This window comes from Macrosteles quadrilineatus, unplaced genomic scaffold (assembly GCF_028750875.1).
Source record: "Macrosteles quadrilineatus isolate MER2022 unplaced genomic scaffold, UCM_ALF_1.0 Scaffold_1__1_contigs__length_201487025, whole genome shotgun sequence".
Lineage (NCBI taxonomy): Eukaryota > Metazoa > Arthropoda > Insecta > Hemiptera > Cicadellidae > Macrosteles > Macrosteles quadrilineatus.
The window spans coordinates 42192770-42217817 of NW_026542594.1; the positions used below are offsets into that span (position 1 = coordinate 42192770).

At 37.5% G+C, this 25048-nt stretch overlaps 1 protein-coding gene across 1 annotated transcript in view; it reads left to right on the top strand.

The window, feature by feature from the left end:
- LOC128982827 (vacuolar protein sorting-associated protein 8 homolog) overlaps nucleotides 1-25048 on the top strand; it is a 306699-nt gene that overhangs the window by 114748 nt on the left and 166903 nt on the right. The window contains exons 7-9 of the mRNA XM_054401853.1: nucleotides 4471-4650; nucleotides 17369-17491; nucleotides 17939-18067. Of these exons, the coding sequence (XP_054257828.1) occupies nucleotides 4471-4650; nucleotides 17369-17491; nucleotides 17939-18067 (432 nt within the window). The remainder of the gene's footprint in view (nucleotides 1-4470; nucleotides 4651-17368; nucleotides 17492-17938; nucleotides 18068-25048) is intronic.

Sequence of the window (25048 nt, forward strand, 5' to 3'; positions counted from 1 at the left end):
GTAAATGTTCAGAAAAACGTTTCCTAAATGATCTGCCGGTCTGACCTATGTAATAGTTTGGACAGTCAGAACATTTAATTTTATAAGTACCAGTAGCTAATTCCTTAGGTTTACTGTTGTTCGGCAACCTTTTATTTAGTTTCGCCCCAAGTTTGTTAGACGTTCTATAGGCCAGAATTAAGCCGTGAGGGTTCAATTCTTTCTTTAGTGTGTATTGTAGGCTATTGCTGTATTCCACAGAGACAAAACGTTTATTAATTGTTGTAGAATTACTAGGAGAGGGTTTTCGGTTTTGTTTATTAATTATCCTATCAACGATGGAACTTCTATAACCATTTGCAACAGCAATATATTTGATTATATGTACTTCTTTTAGGTAATCCTCGTCGGTCAGTGGCATAGATATTAGACGATGAATCATACTATTGTAAGCAGCCATTTTGTGGGTTTCAGGGTGGTATGAGGTATAGTGGATGGTATGGTCGGTTGCTGTAGGCTTTCTGTAAATATTGTAGTGGAGTTTGCCAGAGTTTTTGGTAATAGTTGTATCTAAAAAATTAATACTATTGTTCTCTTCAATTTCCAGAGTAAATTTGAGGTTTTTTGTTATGTTGTTCAAATAATTTTTAAGGAGTTCTAACTATCTTTTGTTTCCAGCGAAGATTAAAAAAGTGTCGTCAACACATCGTAAGTAGGCTTTTATCTTCGGGGCATACTTGTTCGTATCAGAAATAATGTGGGTGTTCTCGATGTGGTTCAAATAAACCTCTGATAATATGCTTGACAAAGGTGATCCCATAGCTAAGCCATTAGTTTGTTTGTAGTATTTGCCGTCAAAATGGAAATAGTTCTGTTCTAAGACCAGTTGTAGTAGGGAGATTAATTCATTAATTTGATCAGATGTTAAGTTAGGATTCAGTGACAGATTTTCTTTAATTACATTCAATGTCGTATTTACAGGCACATTAGTAAACAAATTAACGATGTCGAAAGATGCCATCATCATATGGTTGTCAATTTGGAGTTCTTTGGTATTTTCCACAAATTCAATGCTTATTTTAATACTATGGGTATTATTTACAACTAAATGCTGTCTCAATAATTTATCTAGTTTTTTAGCCAATTTATAAGAGGGAGCTGGCATAAAATTGACTAGTGGTCTAATTGGCATTCCTTCTTTGTGAACTTTTGGGAGTCCCTTGAGTGAGGGGTTATGAGGGTTCATCATTTTCAACGAATTTGCCTCATTTTTGGTTAAAATATGCTGACACTTATTCAGCCTGTTTTTTAATAAATTGTGAAATTTCATTGTTGGGTCAGGATCGATTTGTTCGATATTATTTTCAGAAATAAAAGTATTTACTTTTTCTTTGTAATCAGTCGATTTTAAAACCACTAGGGACTGACCTTTGTCGGCTTTTGTGATAAGGCAGTCGTTACTAGACAGCTTGTCATTTATGTCATTTATGATGTTGCTTTCTTTCTCATGCAAATGGCTAAACTTATAATTAGGTTTATGTACAAGATTACTCTTTATTTTCCTATTTACATTATGTCTAATAACAGATCTTTCTTCATGGTTAACGACACATTTTATAGCGGTTTCGGCATTGATAATTTCGGAGAAAACATTGTTTTTACCAAGTTTAGATAGATTGTACTTGGACTCTTTGTTAAGCAAGTTAATTTCATTTTGATTAAAACTGATATCAGTTTGGTTGACAACTCTAGGGAAGAATTTATGAGTGGTTTCAAAGTTTTCTGTAGGATCCTGTTGTTTAAGGAGTAAGCTTAGTTTTTTATCTTGTGTTTTCTTTTTAGCGAATGTCTTCTTGTTGATCTGACTTTCTATAATGCCGAATACTTTATCAATTTCTGATGGGTGTAAACAATTTGCTAATTTTAACTCTGGCAAACTCCACTACAATATTTACAGAAAGCCTACAGCAACCGACCATACCATCCACTATACCTCATACCACCCTGAAACCCACAAAATGGCTGCTTACAATAGTATGATTCATCGTCTAATATCTATGCCACTGACCGACGAGGATTACCTAAAAGAAGTACATATAATCAAATATATTGCTGTTGCAAATGGTTATAGAAGTTCCATCGTTGATAGGATAATTAATAAACAAAACCGAAAACCCTCTCCTAGTAATTCTACAACAATTAATAAACGTTTTGTCTCTGTGGAATACAGCAATAGCCTACAATACACACTAAAGAAAGAATTGAACCCTCACGGCTTAACTCTGGCCTATAGAACGTCTAACAAACTTGGGGCGAAACTAAATAAAAGGTTGCCGAACAACAGTAAACCTAAGGAATTAGCTACTGGTACTTATAAAATTAAATGTTCTGACTGTCCAAACTATTACATAGGTCAGACCGGCAGATCATTCAAGAAACGTTTTTCTGAACATTTACCTAAACCAAAACAAACAGAACAAAAATCCAAGTTTGCTGAACATTTATTAAATTCAAACCATACTGTTAGTAGTTTTAATGATAATGCAGAAATTCTACATGTTTGTAAGAAAGGCTTCATGCTAGACACCCTCGAAGAGTTCGAAATATACAAAGCCACTAAATCCGACCCGTACAACATGCTCAATGAAAAACTTAATTATGGTTCAAACAAACTATTCAACACAGTCTTAGATCACTTTGGTAACAATTATGTTGGCAACACGAGTCCTGGAGGCACAGCTGATAAACGGAATGGAGTGGGGTAAATAGTCAGTCATCGTCGTCGACCAGTTCAGTGACGTGTGCCGGCCGGCCAATTATGTTAAATGTCTACCGTGTTCGTGTTATGTTTGTTTGTGTGTTCGATGTATTTAAAATTTGACGACATTCAACGAATGTAATATTTTAACGTTCCGTTTTTGATAATGACTACGTAGTAGTCGAAACTATAGTCAACGGATACCGACTAAGGAATTGTGGACGTCAAGGTACGTAACCTGTTATAAAAAGTTTTAAGGTTTCCCAACAGGGTGCAGCACTATTATTATTTTGTTTGTGCATATATGACAACAGCTAATTTGAACTAAGCAGCAACAAAAAGCTGTGATACACAATGAGAACTGTCAAAGTAGGATTGTTTACAGTTAGGTTTGAGTTTTTAATTTAATGAATAATTTGTGATATTGTGGAACGTTTGATAATTTATTTTTTTCTATTGTTTAGGTGCAATGGTAGAACATTATGGCAATGGTAGATGTGTTGTACTATATCATACCGTAAATTTATGAATCAAATTTTATCAAACTGTGTCCTCCCCCCATTGCAAACGCAAAGCTTGAGTATAACTGCAATGAGCATTTTATACTTATATGCCAACCCCGTACGAAGGACGGGTGCTCTGCTAGTATGAAATATTCTTCAGTTGAATCCATTTGATTTCCTTTGTTTAAAACTTTAAAAATTTTCATGTTGTTTTTTAAATTAGTGTAATTGTGGTTGGTCGATAAAAAGTGTTCAGCAAAGTTTGATTTCATGGATGTTCTGTTGTTACTCTTAAGAGCTTGAATGTGCTCTTTGAATCTAGATTTAAAAGAACGTCTTGTCACATTAATTATATTATATTAATTATAATTATAACAACAGTTAAGTATTTAATGTACTTGAAGTTTGAAAATGGACTTTGTCCAAAACATATCACTTCTTAAAAAAATATAATATCAGGGTGCTCAGTTGTACTTATTTACTACAATAATTTAATATATATATATATACATTTATATATATACATATATATACATTTATATATATATAAATATACATATATATACGTCCGTGAACGCTATAACTTGAGTAATTTTTCTCCGATTTTGATGAAATTTGGTTTGAAGGTGTAAGGCAGGATAAACTTGAATGAGTTCGCGAACTAGCATGATCGGACTATGGGAACAGGGGTTTACGGGGGTTTTTTAGGGTAAAAAAATGTTTGGGCTATTTCTCACTTTTTATCCTCAAAACACAAAATTTCCCAATTTATCTCTAGACCATTTTAAAGAGCTTAAAAACAAATAATTGTATATACCAAAGTGTTTATGTATGGTTATTGGTTAAAGAGAAAATTTAAAAAATTGCAAATTTAAAATTCCTATGTTATTCTTATGGAGAATAATGTAAAATGTTGTAGTTTGCTTGTTTATGGAAATATTTTGATCAAGCTTGGTAAATTGATTTATTTTATAGTAAGCTACTAATATTTTACTAAAAACCACACTTTATTAGCCTCCCTGTAGCAGCAAACCTATGTACCTGTTCAATTCTGGCAAATGTAAATTCGCTTAGTCTGCAGGTTTGCTGCGGAAGGGGTATTATTTGCAAATTTAGCATCGGTTTATTTTTATTAGTTGCATTACTAATTGGTTGTTACTGAATCTATCTAGTAGTAGGGTGTAATAATTTATATTTGTTGTATTGTATTCTGTCAATATATGATTGTAGGTGATCATCGTCAGTATTAGACCACATACCAGGCTGTTACTAACTCACTCAGTCAAAGCTAGGCCTGCCTCTCTGCCACTGTTGTCTTGGCAGTTTGTTATAATACAAGTGGCTGACACCCAGAAGATCATGGATCCCGTTCTGGCCTTTGCTAGGGATACCACAATTTACTTTTACCAGGTGAGATGAAAAAATCTGTTATTGTAGAGGAAATTTGATGAATAGAAATACATGCAAAACAGTTTGACTTTTCATTTATCAACCAATTAAATTTGGGGTGCCACAAGGTTCAATTTTGGGGCCTTTGCTTTTTTGTGTTACCTTAAGGGCATGGAAGATACTTTAACCTACAAGCAAAATTATAAATTATGTCTTTACGCTGATGATTCTAATTTGATTGTATCATCTAACTCGCCAGAAGAAACTGAAATTCTTACATATGTAGAATTAGAGAATATTGGAAACTATTTCTACAATCATAACTTATTATTAAATTCACAAAAAACTAAATTTATAAATATTTCAGAACAGCACAGAACAGAATTACAAAAGAGCCAAGAATAACTTACAACTCAAATAACATTCAAAAGGAAAATAAAATCAATTTTCTGGCATTAACAATAGATGAAAATTTGAATTGGGATAAACACACACAGAAAGTTTTAACCAACACTAACTCTGGAATTTTCGCATTATCAAAAATGTCCTTTTATTGTAATTTGAAAACCATAAAAAGTATATATTTTGCACACATTCATTCCCATATTTCATTCGGTTTAGCATTATATGGGTCAACAAAAATATTAAATATGGATAGTATTCTGAAGCGACAAAAAGAAGCTATCAGAATTATGCTTAAGCTTAAACGAGATGATTTGGCAAAAGAATATTTTAAGAAATTACAATTTTTTACAGTTTATGGGCAATATATTTGTAAAACAATTCTTATCGCAAAAAAAAAAAAAAATAAATAAAAATAGCCTAAATAAGCAATATTGAACACATATTTTTAAAATACCCCCCCCCCCCCCGGCCCCCCGGAAAGGCCCTAGCTGACACCCCCCCCCCCCAGGGCACGCCACTGTTTGTAGTTAAAGAAACTGTTTGAATAGTCTGCCTCAGTAATAAAATCCAGCCATGTTCAGCTATACAATTTTTGATGGCAAAAACTATAAAACAATTTGAGTTTATGGACAGATTTGTGAATGAAATAACATTATTACTTAAGATGGAGTGCTTCAATGGCCCCTTAGCAATACCTGTAATCTTGCGAATTGCAAGAATGCTTGTACTAAAATAAGTCTTCATATTGTAAACTGGTTGGTTAAATAAACTAATTGAATTGAATTGACACTTCAGCTGAACCTTGGCTACTATGTACTTATTTAGAGTGGGTGTTTATTGTATAGGTGAGTGTTGAGCCCAGTGGACGCATAGTATGTATGACACTTCAGCTTCAGGAACTGAACCTTGGCTACCCTCTACTGTCCTAACATTGGCACACCTTGGTATACACTATGTATTTATTTAGAGTGGGTGTTTATTGTATAGGTGAGTGTTGAGCCCAGTGGACGCATAGTATGTATGACACTTCAGCTTCAGGAACTGAACCTTGGCTACCCTCTACTGTCCTAACATTGGCACACCTTGGTATACACTTTGTACTTATTTAGAGTGGGTGTTTGTTGTATATGTGAGTGTTGAGCCCAGTGTTCGCATAGTATGTATGACACTTCAGCTACTGAACCTTGGCTATTCTCTACTGTCCTGTCATTGGCACACCTTGGTTTACACTATGTATTTATTTAGAGTGGGTGTTTGTTGTATAGGTGAGTGTTGAGCCCAGTGTTCGCATAGTATGTATGACACTTCAGCTACTGAACCTTGGCTATTCTCTACTGTCCTGTCATTGGCACACCTTGGTATACACTTTGTACTTATTTAGAGTGGGTGTTTGTTGTATAGGTGAGTGTTGAGCCCAGTGTTCGCATAGTATGTATGACACTTCAGCTACTGAACCTTGGCTATTCTCTACTGTCCTGTCATTGGCACACCTTGGTTTACACTATGTATTTATTTAGAGTGGGTGTTTGTTGTATATGTGAGTGTTGAGCCCAGTGTTCGCATAGTATGTATGACACTTCAGCTACTGAACCTTGGCTATTCTCTACTGTCCTGTCATTGGCACACCTTGGTATACACTATGTATTTATTTAGAGTGGGTGTTTGTTGTATAGGTGAGTGTTGAGCCCAGTGGACGCATAGTATGTACTAGTGGCTTTTAGGGGCAATAGCCCCTATATATGTATAAATATTTTGTCTCATGGGTTGAACCTTGAACCATTGGGTTGATCTCCATTTGTCAACTCGATCGTTTAACATTTTTGTATACAATATGTATAATAATTATTACATGCCTGCATAATGCATTTTGTTATCTGCTCTGTTTAAAATAACAGTTCCAAAAGACTGTTCATCCGGTATTATAACAAACTGTCTAATCATTAATACAACTAATGATCATTTTCAATTATAATCTTCATGACTATTAATTAAATATATATATAAATCTCTTTGAATATAGACAAATTCACTTAGATTAAACACATAGAGATAACGTCTTCCTCCAGATTGTAAAATGCTAATTACAATGACAGAAAAATATTGTATTTTGTATTTAGTTTATAACAAAATCTCTCTGAAAACAACATTTTTGTTGTATGGTATCCATTTTAATTGATTCCTTCGTCTTTATTTGATTCTAGTACTATTTTGACATCATCTGGCCGCCTTACCTGGTTAACATAAAGTTGACCATGGGTAAACACTATTTTTTTCTTCAAATAAATGCCAACTTTTGTTCGGGTTCGGCCTCGTCCTTTGCTTTAATAATAAGTAATATTGAAAGCTAATCGCAATGGGAATTGAATACTTGTAAACTTAAACGGCATATCAGGATCTATAGATATTAGTTTTATTTTCGGCATGGAAAAATAAGTCCCCTTTGCCTACTCCAGTAACCACTTATAACTTTACACTTTGTTCAGACATACCTAACACAACAAATCGTACTCCATTAAACAATCCAGACCCTTAAAATTAGGGAAAAGTCTATTTCAAATTTATAATAGTATGCATATTACAGTACATATTACATATCATATGCTTTAAATAAAGTTAAACCACATGTTTTAAAGTAAACAAAGCACATGACCTAGATTCCCATGTTATTTAAATGTGAATTATTTTATTCCGTAACGACAGTTTGGTGCATAATTAAGAAAAATGAATATTTTTCCCCAAAATTTCATGCTGAGACCTTTAAAATGAGACCTCTCCCAGCTTTCTACGTCCTCCCGTTCGCTCACAATTTCATTGTAAAATTTTGGGCTTACGGAATTAGATATATAGATGACACTTCAGTAACTGAACCTTGGCTATTCTCTACTGTCCTGTCATTGGCACACCTTGGTTTACACTATGTACTTATTTAGAGTGGGTGTTTGTTGTATAGGTGAGTGTTGAGCCCAGTGGACGCATAGTATGTATGACACTTCAGCAACTGAGCCTTGGCTATTCTCTACTGTCCTGTCATTGGCACACCTTGGTATACACTATGTATTTATTTAGAGTGGGTGTTTGTTGTATAGGTGAGTATTGAGCCCAGTGGACGCATAGTATGTATAACACTTCAGCTACTGAACCTTGGCTAATCTCTACTGTCCTGTCATTGGCACACCTTGGTATACACTTTGTACTTATTTAGAGTGGGTGTTTGTTGTATAGGTGAGTGTTGAGCCCAGTGGACGCATAGTATGTATGACACTTCAGGAACTGAACCTTGGCTACTCTCTACTGTCCTGTCATTGGCACACCTTGGTATACACTTTGTACTTATTTAGAGTGGGTGTTTGTTGTATAGGTGAGTGTTGAGCCCAGTGGACATATAGTATGTATGACACTTCAGGAACTGAACCTTGGCTACTCTCTACTGTCCTGTCATTGGCACACCTTGGTATACACTTTGTACTTATTTAGAGTGGGTGTTTGTTGTATAGGTGAGTGTTGAGCCCAGTGGACATATAGTATGTATGACACTTCAGGAACTGAACCTTGGCTATTCTCTACTGTCCTGTCATTGGCACACCTTGGTATACACTATGTATTTATTTAGAGTGGGTGTTTGTTGTATAGGTGAGTGTTGAGCCCAGTGGACATATAGTATAAATGACACTTCAGCAACTGAACCTTGGCTATTCTCTACTGTCCTGTCATTGGCCCACCTTGGTATACACTATGTATTTATTTAGAGTGGGTGTTTGTTGTATAGGTGAGTGTTGAGCCCAGTGGACATATAGTATGTATGACACTTCAGGAACTGAACCTTGGCTATTCTCTACTGTCCTGTCATTGGCACACCTTGGTATACACTTTGTACTTATTTAGAGTGGGTGTTTGTTGTATAGGTGAGTGTTGAGCCCAGTGGACGCATAGTATGTATGACACTTCAGCAACTGAACCTTGGCTATTCTCTACTGTCCTGTCATTGGCACACCTTGTTATACACTATGTATTTATTTAGAGTGGGTGTTTGTTGTATAGGTAAGTGTTGAGCCCAGTGGACATATAGTATGTATGACACTTCAGGAACTGAACCTTGGCTACCCTCTACTGTCCTGTCATTGGCACACCTTGGTTTACACTATGTACTTATTTAGAGTGGGTGTTTGTTGTATAGGTGAGTGTTGAGCCCAGTGTTCGCATAGTATGTATGACACTTCAGCTACTGAACCTTGGCTATTCTCTACTGTCCTGTCATTGGCACACCTTGTTATACACTATGTATTTATTTAGAGTGGGTGTTTGTTGTATAGGTAAGTGTTGAGCCCAGTGGACATATAGTATGTATGACACTTCAGGAACTGAACCTTGGCTACCCTCTACTGTCCTGTCATTGGCACACCTTGGTTTACACTATGTACTTATTTAGAGTGGGTGTTTGTTGTATAGGTGAGTGTTGAGCCCAGTGTTCGCATAGTATGTATGACACTTCAGCTACTGAACCTTGGCTACCCTCTACTGTCCTGTCATTGGCACACCTTGGTATACACTTTGTACTTATTTAGAGTGGGTGTTTGTTGTATAGGTGAGTGTTGAGCCCAGTGTTCGCATAGTATGTATGACACTTCAGCTACTGAACCTTGGCTACCCTCTACTGTCCTGTCATTGGCACACCTTGGTATACACTTTGTACTTATTTAGAGTGGGTGTTTGTTGTATAGGTGAGTGTTGAGCCCAGTGTTCGCATAGTATGTATGACACTTCAGCTACTGAACCTTGGCTACCCTCTACTGTCCTGACATTGGCACACCTTGGTATACACTTTGTACTTATTTAGAGTGGGTGTTTGTTGTATAGGTGAGTGTTGAGCCCAGTGTTCGCATAGTATGTATGACACTTCAGCTACTGAACCTTGGCTATTCTCTACTGTCCTGTCATTGGCACACCTTGGTTTACACTATGTACTTATTTAGAGTGGGTGTTTGTTGTATAGGTGAGTGTTGAGCCCAGTGTTCGCATAGTATGTATGACACTTCAGCTACTGAACCTTGGCTACCCTCTACTGTCCTGTCATTGGCACACCTTGGTTTACACTATGTACTTATTTAGAGTGGGTGTTTGTTGTATAGGTGAGTGTTGAGCCCAGTGTTCGCATAGTATGTATGACACTTCAGCTACTGAACCTTGGCTACCCTCTACTGTCCTGTCATTGGCACACCTTGGTTTACACTATGTACTTATTTAGAGTGGGTGTTTGTTGTATAGGTGAGTGTTGAGCCCAGTGGACATATAGTATAAATGACACTTCAGCAACTGAACCTTGGCTATTCTCTACTGTCCTGTCATTGGCACACCTTGGTATACACTATGTATTTATTTAGAGTGGGTGTTTGTTGTATAGGTGAGTGTTGAGCCCAGTGGACATATAGTATGTATGACACTTCAGGAACTGAACCTTGGCTATTCTCTACTGTCCTGTCATTGGCACACCTTGGTATACACTATGTATTTATTTAGAGTGGGTGTTTGTTGTATAGGTGAGTGTTGAGCCCAGTGGACATATAGTATAAATGACACTTCAGCAACTGAACCTTGGCTATTCTCTACTGTCCTGTCATTGGCACACCTTGGTATACACTATGTATTTATTTAGAGTGGGTGTTTGTTGTATAGGTGAGTGTTGAGCCCAGTGGACATATAGTATGTATGACACTTCAGGAACTGAACCTTGGCTATTCTCTACTGTCCTGTCATTGGCACACCTTGGTATACACTTTGTACTTATTTAGAGTGGGTGTTTGTTGTATAGGTGAGTGTTGAGCCCAGTGGACGCATAGTATGTATGACACTTCAGCAACTGAACCTTGGCTATTCTCTACTGTCCTGTCATTGGCACACCTTGTTATACACTATGTATTTATTTAGAGTGGGTGTTTGTTGTATAGGTAAGTGTTGAGCCCAGTGGACATATAGTATGTATGACACTTCAGGAACTGAACCTTGGCTATCCTCTACTGTCCTGTCATTGGCACACCTTGGTTTACACTATGTACTTATTTAGAGTGGGTGTTTGTTGTATAGGTGAGTGTTGAGCCCAGTGTTCGCATAGTATGTATGACACTTCAGCTACTGAACCTTGGCTATTCTCTACTGTCCTGTCATTGGCACACCTTGTTATACACTATGTATTTATTTAGAGTGGGTGTTTGTTGTATAGGTAAGTGTTGAGCCCAGTGGACATATAGTATGTATGACACTTCAGGAACTGAACCTTGGCTACCCTCTACTGTCCTGTCATTGGCACACCTTGGTTTACACTATGTACTTATTTAGAGTGGGTGTTTGTTGTATAGGTGAGTGTTGAGCCCAGTGTTCGCATAGTATGTATGACACTTCAGCTACTGAACCTTGGCTACCCTCTACTGTCCTGTCATTGGCACACCTTGGTATACACTTTGTACTTATTTAGAGTGGGTGTTTGTTGTATAGGTGAGTGTTGAGCCCAGTGTTCGCATAGTATGTATGACACTTCAGCTACTGAACCTTGGCTACCCTCTACTGTCCTGTCATTGGCACACCTTGGTATACACTTTGTACTTATTTAGAGTGGGTGTTTGTTGTATAGGTGAGTGTTGAGCCCAGTGTTCGCATAGTATGTATGACACTTCAGCTACTGAACCTTGGCTACCCTCTACTGTCCTGTCATTGGCACACCTTGGTATACACTTTGTACTTATTTAGAGTGGGTGTTTGTTGTATAGGTGAGTGTTGAGCCCAGTGTTCGCATAGTATGTATGACACTTCAGCTACTGAACCTTGGCTATTCTCTACTGTCCTGTCATTGGCACACCTTGGTTTACACTATGTACTTATTTAGAGTGGGTGTTTGTTGTATAGGTGAGTGTTGAGCCCAGTGTTCGCATAGTATGTATGACACTTCAGCTACTGAACCTTGGCTACCCTCTACTGTCCTGTCATTGGCACACCTTGGTTTACACTATGTACTTATTTAGAGTGGGTGTTTGTTGTATAGGTGAGTGTTGAGCCCAGTGTTCGCATAGTATGTATGACACTTCAGCTACTGAACCTTGGCTACCCTCTACTGTCCTGTCATTGGCACACCTTGGTTTACACTATGTACTTATTTAGAGTGGGTGTTTGTTGTATAGGTGAGTGTTGAGCCCAGTGTTCGCATAGTATGTATGACACTTCAGCTACTGAACCTTGGCTACCCTCTACTGTCCTGTCATTGGCACACCTTGGTATACACTTTGTACTTATTTAGAGTGGGTGTTTGTTGTATAGGTGAGTGTTGAGCCCAGTGTTCGCATAGTATGTATGACACTTCAGCTACTGAACCTTGGCTATTCTCTACTGTCCTGTCATTGGCACACCTTGGTATACACTTTGTACTTATTTAGAGTGGGTGTTTGTTGTATAGGTGAGTGTTGAGCCCAGTGGACGCATAGTATGTATGACACTTCAGCAACTGAACCTTGGCTAATCTCTACTGTCCTGTCATTGGCACACCTTGGTATGCACTATGTATTTATTTAGAGTGGGTGTTTGTTGTATAGGTGAGTGTTGAGCCCAGTGGACGCATAGTATGTATGACACTTCAGGAACTGAACCTTGGCTACTCTCTACTGTCCTGTCATTGGCACACCTTGGTATACACTTTGTACTTATTTAGAGTGGGTGTTTGTTGTATAGGTGAGTGTTGAGCCCAGTGGACATATAGTATGTATGACACTTCAGGAACTGAACCTTGGCTACTCTCTACTGTCCTGTCATTGGCACACCTTGGTATACACTTTGTACTTATTTAGAGTGGGTGTTTGTTGTATAGGTGAGTGTTGAGCCCAGTGGACATATAGTATGTATGACACTTCAGGAACTGAACCTTGGCTATTCTCTACTGTCCTGTCATTGGCACACCTTGGTATACACTATGTATTTATTTAGAGTGGGTGTTTGTTGTATAGGTGAGTGTTGAGCCCAGTGGACATATAGTATAAATGACACTTCAGCAACTGAACCTTGGCTATTCTCTACTGTCCTGTCATTGGCCCACCTTGGTATACACTATGTATTTATTTAGAGTGGGTGTTTGTTGTATAGGTGAGTGTTGAGCCCAGTGGACATATAGTATGTATGACACTTCAGGAACTGAACCTTGGCTATTCTCTACTGTCCTGTCATTGGCACACCTTGGTATACACTTTGTACTTATTTAGAGTGGGTGTTTGTTGTATAGGTGAGTGTTGAGCCCAGTGGACGCATAGTATGTATGACACTTCAGCAACTGAACCTTGGCTATTCTCTACTGTCCTGTCATTGGCACACCTTGTTATACACTATGTATTTATTTAGAGTGGGTGTTTGTTGTATAGGTAAGTGTTGAGCCCAGTGGACATATAGTATGTATGACACTTCAGGAACTGAACCTTGGCTACCCTCTACTGTCCTGTCATTGGCACACCTTGGTTTACACTATGTACTTATTTAGAGTGGGTGTTTGTTGTATAGGTGAGTGTTGAGCCCAGTGTTCGCATAGTATGTATGACACTTCAGCTACTGAACCTTGGCTATTCTCTACTGTCCTGTCATTGGCACACCTTGTTATACACTATGTATTTATTTAGAGTGGGTGTTTGTTGTATAGGTAAGTGTTGAGCCCAGTGGACATATAGTATGTATGACACTTCAGGAACTGAACCTTGGCTACCCTCTACTGTCCTGTCATTGGCACACCTTGGTTTACACTATGTACTTATTTAGAGTGGGTGTTTGTTGTATAGGTGAGTGTTGAGCCCAGTGTTCGCATAGTATGTATGACACTTCAGCTACTGAACCTTGGCTACCCTCTACTGTCCTGTCATTGGCACACCTTGGTATACACTTTGTACTTATTTAGAGTGGGTGTTTGTTGTATAGGTGAGTGTTGAGCCCAGTGTTCGCATAGTATGTATGACACTTCAGCTACTGAACCTTGGCTACCCTCTACTGTCCTGTCATTGGCACACCTTGGTATACACTTTGTACTTATTTAGAGTGGGTGTTTGTTGTATAGGTGAGTGTTGAGCCCAGTGTTCGCATAGTATGTATGACACTTCAGCTACTGAACCTTGGCTACCCTCTACTGTCCTGACATTGGCACACCTTGGTATACACTTTGTACTTATTTAGAGTGGGTGTTTGTTGTATAGGTGAGTGTTGAGCCCAGTGTTCGCATAGTATGTATGACACTTCAGCTACTGAACCTTGGCTATTCTCTACTGTCCTGTCATTGGCACACCTTGGTTTACACTATGTACTTATTTAGAGTGGGTGTTTGTTGTATAGGTGAGTGTTGAGCCCAGTGTTCGCATAGTATGTATGACACTTCAGCTACTGAACCTTGGCTACCCTCTACTGTCCTGTCATTGGCACACCTTGGTTTACACTATGTACTTATTTAGAGTGGGTGTTTGTTGTATAGGTGAGTGTTGAGCCCAGTGTTCGCATAGTATGTATGACACTTCAGCTACTGAACCTTGGCTACCCTCTACTGTCCTGTCATTGGCACACCTTGGTTTACACTATGTACTTATTTAGAGTGGGTGTTTGTTGTATAGGTGAGTGTTGAGCCCAGTGGACATATAGTATAAATGACACTTCAGCAACTGAACCTTGGCTATTCTCTACTGTCCTGTCATTGGCACACCTTGGTATACACTATGTATTTATTTAGAGTGGGTGTTTGTTGTATAGGTGAGTGTTGAGCCCAGTGGACATATAGTATGTATGACACTTCAGGAACTGAACCTTGGCTATTCTCTACTGTCCTGTCATTGGCACACCTTGGTATACACTATGTATTTATTTAGAGTGGGTGTTTGTTGTATAGGTGAGTGTTGAGCCCAGTGGACATATAGTATAAATGACACTTCAGCAACTGAACCTTGGCTATTCTCTACTGTCCTGTCATTGGCACACCTTGGTATACACTATGTATTTATTTAGAGTGGGTGTTTGTTGTATAGGTGAGTGTTGAGCCCAGTGGACATATAGTATGTATGACACTTCAGGAACTGAACCTTGGCTATTCTCTACTGTCCTGTCATTGGCACACCTTGGTATACACTTTGTACTTATTTAGAGTGGGTGTTTGTTGTATAGGTGAGTGTTGAGCCCAGTGGACGCATAGTATGTATGACACTTCAGCAACTGAACCTTGGCTATTCTCTACTGTCCTGTCATTGGCACACCTTGTTATACACTATGTATTTATTTAGAGTGGGTGTTTGTTGTATAGGTAAGTGTTGAGCCCAGTGGACATATAGTATGTATGACACTTCAGGAACTGAACCTTGGCTATCCTCTACTGTCCTGTCATTGGCACACCTTGGTTTACACTATGTACTTATTTAGAGTGGGTGTTTGTTGTATAGGTGAGTGTTGAGCCCAGTGTTCGCATAGTATGTATGACACTTCAGCTACTGAACCTTGGCTATTCTCTACTGTCCTGTCATTGGCACACCTTGTTATACACTATGTATTTATTTAGAGTGGGTGTTTGTTGTATAGGTAAGTGTTGAGCCCAGTGGACATATAGTATGTATGACACTTCAGGAACTGAACCTTGGCTACCCTCTACTGTCCTGTCATTGGCACACCTTGGTTTACACTATGTACTTATTTAGAGTGGGTGTTTGTTGTATAGGTGAGTGTTGAGCCCAGTGTTCGCATAGTATGTATGACACTTCAGCTACTGAACCTTGGCTACCCTCTACTGTCCTGTCATTGGCACACCTTGGTATACACTTTGTACTTATTTAGAGTGGGTGTTTGTTGTATAGGTGAGTGTTGAGCCCAGTGTTCGCATAGTATGTATGACACTTCAGCTACTGAACCTTGGCTACCCTCTACTGTCCTGTCATTGGCACACCTTGGTATACACTTTGTACTTATTTAGAGTGGGTGTTTGTTGTATAGGTGAGTGTTGAGCCCAGTGTTCGCATAGTATGTATGACACTTCAGCTACTGAACCTTGGCTACCCTCTACTGTCCTGTCATTGGCACACCTTGGTATACACTTTGTACTTATTTAGAGTGGGTGTTTGTTGTATAGGTGAGTGTTGAGCCCAGTGTTCGCATAGTATGTATGACACTTCAGCTACTGAACCTTGGCTATTCTCTACTGTCCTGTCATTGGCACACCTTGGTTTACACTATGTACTTATTTAGAGTGGGTGTTTGTTGTATAGGTGAGTGTTGAGCCCAGTGTTCGCATAGTATGTATGACACTTCAGCTACTGAACCTTGGCTACCCTCTACTGTCCTGTCATTGGCACACCTTGGTTTACACTATGTACTTATTTAGAGTGGGTGTTTGTTGTATAGGTGAGTGTTGAGCCCAGTGTTCGCATAGTATGTATGACACTTCAGCTACTGAACCTTGGCTACCCTCTACTGTCCTGTCATTGGCACACCTTGGTTTACACTATGTACTTATTTAGAGTGGGTGTTTGTTGTATAGGTGAGTGTTGAGCCCAGTGTTCGCATAGTATGTATGACACTTCAGCTACTGAACCTTGGCTACCCTCTACTGTCCTGTCATTGGCACACCTTGGTATACACTTTGTACTTATTTAGAGTGGGTGTTTGTTGTATAGGTGAGTGTTGAGCCCAGTGTTCGCATAGTATGTATGACACTTCAGCTACTGAACCTTGGCTATTCTCTACTGTCCTGTCATTGGCACACCTTGGTATACACTTTGTACTTATTTAGAGTGGGTGTTTGTTGTATAGGTGAGTGTTGAGCCCAGTGGACGCATAGTATGTATGACACTTCAGCAACTGAACCTTGGCTAATCTCTACTGTCCTGTCATTGGCACACCTTGGTATGCACTATGTATTTATTTAGAGTGGGTGTTTGTTGTATAGGTGAGTGTTGAGCCCAGTGGACGCATAGTATGTATGACACTTCAGGAACTGAACCTTGGCTACTCTCTACTGTCCTGTCATTGGCACACCTTGGTTTACACTATGTATTTATTTAGAGTGGGTGTTTGTTGTATAGGTGAGTGTTGAGCCCAGTGGACGCATAGTATGTATGACACTTCAGGAACTGAACCTTGGTTACTCTCTACTGTCCTGTCATTGGCACACCTTGGTTTACACTATGTACTTATTTAGAGTGGGTGTTTGTTGTATAGGTGAGTGTTGAGCCCAGTGGACATATAGTATGTATGACACTTCAGGAACTGAACCTTGGCTATTCTCTACTGTCCTGTCATTGGCACACCTTGGTATACACTTTGTACTTATTTAGAGTGGGTGTTTGTTGTATAGGTGAGTGTTGAGCCCAGTGGACGCATAGTATGTATGACACTTCAGCAACTGAACCTTGGCTACTCTCTACTGTCCTGTCATTGGCTAAATGCAAGAACGTTAGCTCTGCTGGATGCATCTGAGGTACTTGCTTTTTTGCATTTTGTAAACATTTGGTTTTTTTAGGAGACTTTTAAGAGTAAATACAACACGTCTACAATAGGCTGTCTGATCTTCTGTATTTTACGACTTTTCCTGTGATCAATTGAGTATTTGAAATTAGTGTGTCAAGACTGTTCACATTGTGGGTGTTAAGAGCGCCCTCTATTTGTAGGGTCATTGTCACCTTTTTTGCCATCCTCAACTGTACTCAGAACAATTTTACCAGACATTAGGCACCTGCACTTGACAAAAGTTTAACCAATAAAATATAGCCTATTGTAAAAATTACCTCTCTGTTTATTCATTCATATCTAAATACTTAAATACTACTCTACAGATGTATTAATATATTAAAAATGGGAATAAATGACACATATCGTTTAAATTATTCATATCACCACAACGATTGATATTTTCCCTGTGTGACAGGTGTTTCACCTGGTGGATGTAAGGACAAGGGAGGAAATAGAGACCCTGGACCTGGCTGGGGTAGGACTGGTCTACAACTCAGCTTTCTACAAGGGACTGGCCACTGGTGGCAATGTCAGCAAAGCTATGGTAATACACCGACGCTTAAAGTAATGAATTTGTTGAATCTCACCTGCAAGGGCTAGTGTTGCATTTGGGCTGTAATGGATCTCGGGTGATAGTGACATGGTGGCTAAATCAACTTGTGTTCACCGACAAGTGTAGCTCTGATATGCACTGATTCAATAGACCCATACATATATAATACAAATTAAGCGCACTAATGTGAGGTTTACCTGGTGGGACGGCACACTTTATATAAACAGTATCTGGTTTGGGAGGAAATTGATGGCATTAAGTAAATTTAATAGGGATTGGTCTTAACACCGGTTTTATTTTTTTACACTAGTGAAGGAAGGGCACAGATTTTTTGGTTGGATTTTAATTTTGTTAAATGTTAACAAATAAAATTGATATAATTAAACTACCAAAAAGAACATTAATAAAGAATAAGAAATTAATTATGAATGGGCCGGTTGTTGATTTTACTGATTCTTAGCATTATTATTTTCTCATGACAATTAAAAAATTTTCTACTTCAGACCTTGGAGTCAAGTACTTCCAAGAACTCTGTAAACCGTGTCAGTGGTTAAGCTCATAAAAGTGTTATCACTTCGTTTACATTATTAATCACTTCTACTTGTTTAGACTTCCATTATTTAATACAAGCCATTCCAAACCCATTTAACATTTTATCATGGAATTAATAGTTTTATGAACACTATTACATTTAGCTTCTCACTCATACAGAATTTTTGTTGTGAACATCATTCAATTTGCCGCTGGTTTACTGCCTGTTGCTATAAGCCTGTTTATGATTTCATATTAAACTTGTAACTAATCTATAGGCCTAGTCATATTTATAATTTGAAATATGTTTTTATAGATATTTTATAAAAAAAAGGTTCAAATACCTGCTATTAGGCAATCCAATGTTGTTGTAAACACAACTAGTTTCTGCACCTGTGTGGCACCATCATCAGGCTGTACAAGGAAGTTTTTCTTTCTTCATACGAAGGTCATATTGGTTAACACAAAAATAATAGACATTTAATCAGGACACAAACAAGACATTTATGGTAACTGATCAGTTAAATCATTTGTGGCCAACGGATCCATACTAAGCTATGAACCTGGTCCCTAATGGTTCATTACGACTTACGAGTATGGTGTACTCCATCCACAAAATAGCAAAGAGATGATATGCACAACTGAGATGACTCGAGTGAAATAATTGAATAGTAAAAACAAAAAGAAATGAAGCAGTTGAAATAAAAATTAAACTGTGTTGCGTTAAATCAGAACAAAAAGTAAACATGTCATTGATAAATAGTTGTATAAATAATGTTTTTTTAGGGAAACAGAAATACTAAGTGAAGTTTGTACCAAACAGTTAAAAAGTCAGGCTAGCAGTAAATCTAATAGGCCTAATACCGTCAATATCTTGCATTTTAATATTCAGGGGTTTTTAAATAATTATGTGGATTTTATTTTATTTCTTGAAAATCAAATACCCCCGCCGCAGCAAACCTGCAGACTAAGCGAATTTCCATTAACCTGATGATTGGATTTACACTAAAATACCTCTATAAAAATAGCACATTTATTTCCTATTTAAATAGAATAAGTTTAACGAGTACTTAGGTTTGCTGCAACAGGGAGGATAAAAAAATTTTTTTATAAATTGATAATAGTTTAGTAAGAAATAAAAGTATTTTCCAAAATCAATCAAAATATGTTCATAAACAAGCAAACTACAACAGTTGACTTATTCTCCCTAAGAATAACATGGAAATTTCAAAATTAAAATTTTTTTGAATTTTCTCCGTAACAAATAGGCGCATAATAACGCTTCAATATACTAAATTATTTGTTTTTTTAAGCTCTACAATATGGTTTAAAAAGAAATTGTGAAATTTCGTGTTTTTAGGGTCAAAAATGGGAAAACCTATTTTTACCCCATAAAACCCCCCATAAACCCCCGTTCCCATAGTCCGATCATGCTGGTTCGCGAACTCATTCAAAGTTTATCCCGCCTTACACCTTAAAACCAAATTTTATCAAAATCGGACAAAAATTACTCAAGTTATCGTGCGGATGGACACATATATATATCTCTATATATAGATATATAAAAATTTGAACGAATGGTGTTTTTGGCCTCTGGGGACATCAAAATGAAAAAGTAAATCGGTCCCGGGCTTAGGTCTTACCATGAGACCTACGGTAATAGCTACTTCCCTATAGGGAAATTCGCTAAAAAAGAGAAAGTTAATATTATTTCTTTAAATGAACACTGGCTTGATGTCAACAACATAAGTTGTCTTAATCAATTTAGCGATTTTAAAATTGCTGATTTGTATGCGAGAGAGGATCAACTAAGAGGTGGATCTTGTATTTTAATTGAAAAAAAGGTAAGCTTTAAAATAAGGGAAGATTTAAAATTCTTAAATGAACATTTTAGTTTTGAAGGGTATTTTATAGAAGTGAAAGAGTGGAACTCTGTATATGCCTCCATTTACAGAATACCAGGGGATGACACTGACAAATTATTTTTACATAAATTTGAAATTTTATTAGATAAACTATCTAAAGAAGCAAGGACAAAAAATGTATTCATTTCCTCGGATACAAATATAGATATTCTTAAGGAAAAATCTAATTCTGAGAATCTTTTAGAAATGTGCACCTGCTTTGGGTTTACTCCTAACGTTTTTATTCCCACTCGAGTTACCAACTTTTCAAGCACATGTATTGATAATATTTTTTCTAATGTTCGAGCTAAAAATGTTAGTAGCATAGTCTTTGTTGAAATATGATTTGTGTGAATAGTTCATTTTCGTATCACATGTGTTCTCCTATAAGTTAGTTGTCATGGATACCAGATGTGTTTTGTGGAAAGCTATGTTGTGGTTTTGTATCAAGTAAATCTTGTACCTAAAACACCTTTCTCTTTATCATTCTACATAATTTAAGTCCATTTACAACAGGTTATGGGCCCAGATTATTTTATTCAGTGCTTCATTTAAAGAATACCAACTTCATAAGTTTGTAACAGCAATATGGCTCAAAATTCATTACCAATTGAAAGGCTTAAAGGTCACCGTGAGAATTTTGATACATGGAAGTTTGCAGTACAAGCTTACCTGGAAGATTTGGATTTGTGGGACTGCGTATCTGGTGTAGAACAGGATAAGAAAAAGGACACTAAATGTCGATCAAAGCTGATCTTATTGGTTGATCCGGTGAATTATGTACATATTCAAAACACAACCACCGCAAAGGCAGCTTGGGACAATTTAAAGAAGACTTTTCAAGATGATGGTTTAAGCAGGAGAGTTGGACTTCTCCGTATTCTAATAACTACAAAGCTGGAAGATTGTAGTTCTGTTGAGGAATACGTGAACCGCATAGTCACAACTGCTCACAAGCTTACAAATGTGGGTCTGCAGGTAACCGATGAATGGGTTGGAACAATCTTACTAGCTGGTTTACCCATCCGGTATGAACCAATGATAATGGGAATTGAATCTTCAGGCAATAAAGTCACGGCGGATGCAATAAAAACAAAGTTATTGCAAGATGTGTCTCCAGTACAACGTGATATGACTTTTGCAGGAACTGATTCAGCACTGTATGGTTCCAGTTCAAGAGGGACAGTTCACAAAGTGTATCAAAAGAACAGAAACACGAGTAGTTCGGACAAAAATGTGAAGAAAGGTCCTAGATGTTATAAATGCAATGTTTACGGTCACATCTCGAAGAATTGTACATCTACAAGAGAAGTGGGCAAAAATAACGTAAACTCTGGCAAATCTAATACATCACTCTTTGCTGCATTTTCAATGCAATCGGGCGTTAATAATGAGTTCTTTTTAGACAGCGGTGCATCTTGTCATTTATGTGTTGACGTTAACATGCTTCTAAACGCAAGAAAAGGCCAAAGACTAACGATCACCACAGCGAATAATGAGACAATGGTGACTGATACCGTCGGTGATTTGGAGCTTCCAATATGTATTTCTGGTGAGGTCTCGGAAGCAAATGTAAGTAATGTACATTATGTGCCTAACTTAAAAGTTAATCTTTTATCAGTGAGTCAAATTGTAAATAAAGGAAACTCTGTGGTATTCAATAGTGATGGAGCCAAAGTTTTCAATTCAACAGGACAGCTCATTGCTTCTGCTAGTTTAATAAACAACCTGTTTAAGTTGGATATGCCTATGAACACATCTGCATTATTCATGCAAAGCAGTGGCTTAACGCTCTGGCATCAGCGTATGGGACATTTGAATTTCGATAGCCTTACAAGATTAATTAATGGCGTGGCTGATGATATCAACATTTCTGGTAGTAAGCCAGAAACTGTTTGTGATATATGTATGTTAGGAAAAAGCCATCGTTTACCTTTTCCTAAGAGTGAGTCTAAAAGCAGTCATTATCTGGAGCTAGTGCATTCTGACTTGGTAGGTCCTATGGAAGTAAATAGTCTTCGAGGGTCTAGGTAGGTATATTTTGACCTTTTTAGATGACTACAGTCACATGTGTTTTGTTTATTTTTTAAAATCAAAGGACAAAGTCAATGGTCACTTTAAAACGTTCAAAGAGTATGCTGAAAAACAAACTGACAAGAAGATAAAAGTGTTGCGTACAGATAATGGTACGGAGTACTGTAATCGCAACTTAACTGAGTTTTTTAAGTCATCAGGTATTGTGCATCAAACTACATGTCCTTACACACCTCAGCAAAACGGAAAGGCAGAGCGTCTCAACCGTTCCCTCCTAGAACGAGCAAGATGTTTGCTGATAGAGTCTGGGCTTCCATCTAGTTTTTGGGCTGAAGCTGTAAATACTGCTGCTTACCTTCTGAACAGATCACCATGTAGGTCCGTGGAACCAACTCCAATACAAGTGTGGTCAGGTGAGAAGCTTACTCTACAACATCTCAGAATTTTCGGTTGTAAGGCATTTGCTCACATTCCTGCCGAGAAACATAAAAAACTTAGTTCACGATCTACTCCTTGTATATTTGTTGGTCATTGTCAGTTAAGTAAAGGGTACAGGTTGTATGATCCCCAGAAGAAAATAACTTTCATATCTAGAGACGTTACTTTTTCTGAAAATCAGTGGGGAAGTTCTTTATTGAAAAATGTGAGTAAAGACTTAGATTTTTATGTGTTTCCCGAACCAACAGGAAGTTTGTCTGATAGTCAGGACAGTACTAGTGGTCAGACACGAACCGGTCCACATGTGTCCAATAATGATGATGTGCTTCCAACAGGATCCGATATAAACCGAAGTAATGATGATGTTACTGTCATGAACATTATTCCGGGCACAACAACTCGACCGCAGCACGTCAGAAACCTCCCAGCTGCGTTGAACGATTATGTTACTTATCTCTCTGGCAAGCTATCCGATCCAATATCTCTCGAAGAAGCATTGAATAGTGAGTTCAAAGACTCTTGGAAGAATGCTATGGACCGTGAGTTTAAGTCTCAAATCGAAAATAAGACTTGGGAATTGGTCGAACCCCAAGCCTTGAGGAAACCTTTAAACTGTAAATGGGTTTTCAAATCAAAGGAAAATGAGAAGGGTCAGGTAACTTGTCAAAGGATTCAACCAAAGGAGGGGAACATTGTCAAAGGATTCAACCAAAGGAGGGGAATAGATTATGATGAAACATTTTCACCTATTCTCCAACAAAGGCGCTTGACAGGGAAAAATTCAGAGACTGCATTAAGTTCCAGGGATTCCACAAATAAGGAGGGTGTTGAAATATGATTTGTGTGAATAGTTCATTTTCGTATCACATGTGTTCTCCTATAAGTTAGTTGTCATGGATACCAGATGTGTTTTGTGGAAAGCTATGTTGTGGTTTTGTATCAAGTAAATCTTGTACCTAAAACACCTTTCTCTTTATCATTCAACACAATTGAAGTCCATTTACAACAGTCTTAGACATAGGAGTTTCTGACCATAGTCTCTTGCTTCTATCTTTTAATAAAACATGTACGTCTTCTCCAGTAAGACCGATAAAACATAAAAAGCTCACCCGAAAGTTTAGCAAGGAAAACCTTAACAAGTTTGAAACAGCACTTAAGTCCGCAAATTGGTATTTCAACAAGAGATAAAAATTATGATGGTTTTCTCTTGACTTTCTTAAACTCATTTAATAAGGCTTTTCAAAAAACATCTCAATTGGGAGGGATTAAAGACAAAATAAATAAGAATTGGATTACAAAAGGGATAAAAACTTCAGCAGAAAGAAAAAAACATCTTCACCAGGAATCTAAATTTAACAGAAATCCTCTGTTTTTGAACTATTACAAAACTTATAAGAAAGTGTTCAAAAAAGTTGTTGCATTAGCAAAACTAAAATCAAATGATGATTTCATTAAAAAATCTAAAAATAAATCTAAAGCATCATGTGCCGTTGTAAAAAAAGAACTTGGATTAAAAAAACGATCGTCAGAAACACCTATTGAAGTTACAAACAGTGAAAATGCCAAAATGAGTAATATTGTATCAATCGCAAACAATTTTAATAATTTTTTTGTAAATGCCTCATATCCCTCAAATAAAACCAAAGCCATTAACTTATTTGAGAAAAATAGTAAACACATTTCTCAACTTAATAATGCAAGATTTAACTTTAGGACAGTCTGTGTTGCAGAAGTTAAGAAAGTTTTGAATACCATAGGTAACACAAAGTCATCAGGGTGGGATGAAATCCCTCTTTTTGTGATAAAACGTGTTTTATATGTCTTTGAGGACTTATTCTGCAGAATAGTAAACCAGTCCCTGGAGAAGGGTGTATTTCCAGACAAACTCAAATATGCAGAAGTAAAACCTTTATTTAAGAAAGGTGATGTTAATAATCCTTCTAATTATCATCCTGTTGCGTTGCTACCTAGCTTTTCAAACATTTTTGATAAAATTGTCAAAAACCAACTAGTAAAATATTTGGAAAACAATAATCTAATCAAACGTTTAAGTTATGACTTTAAA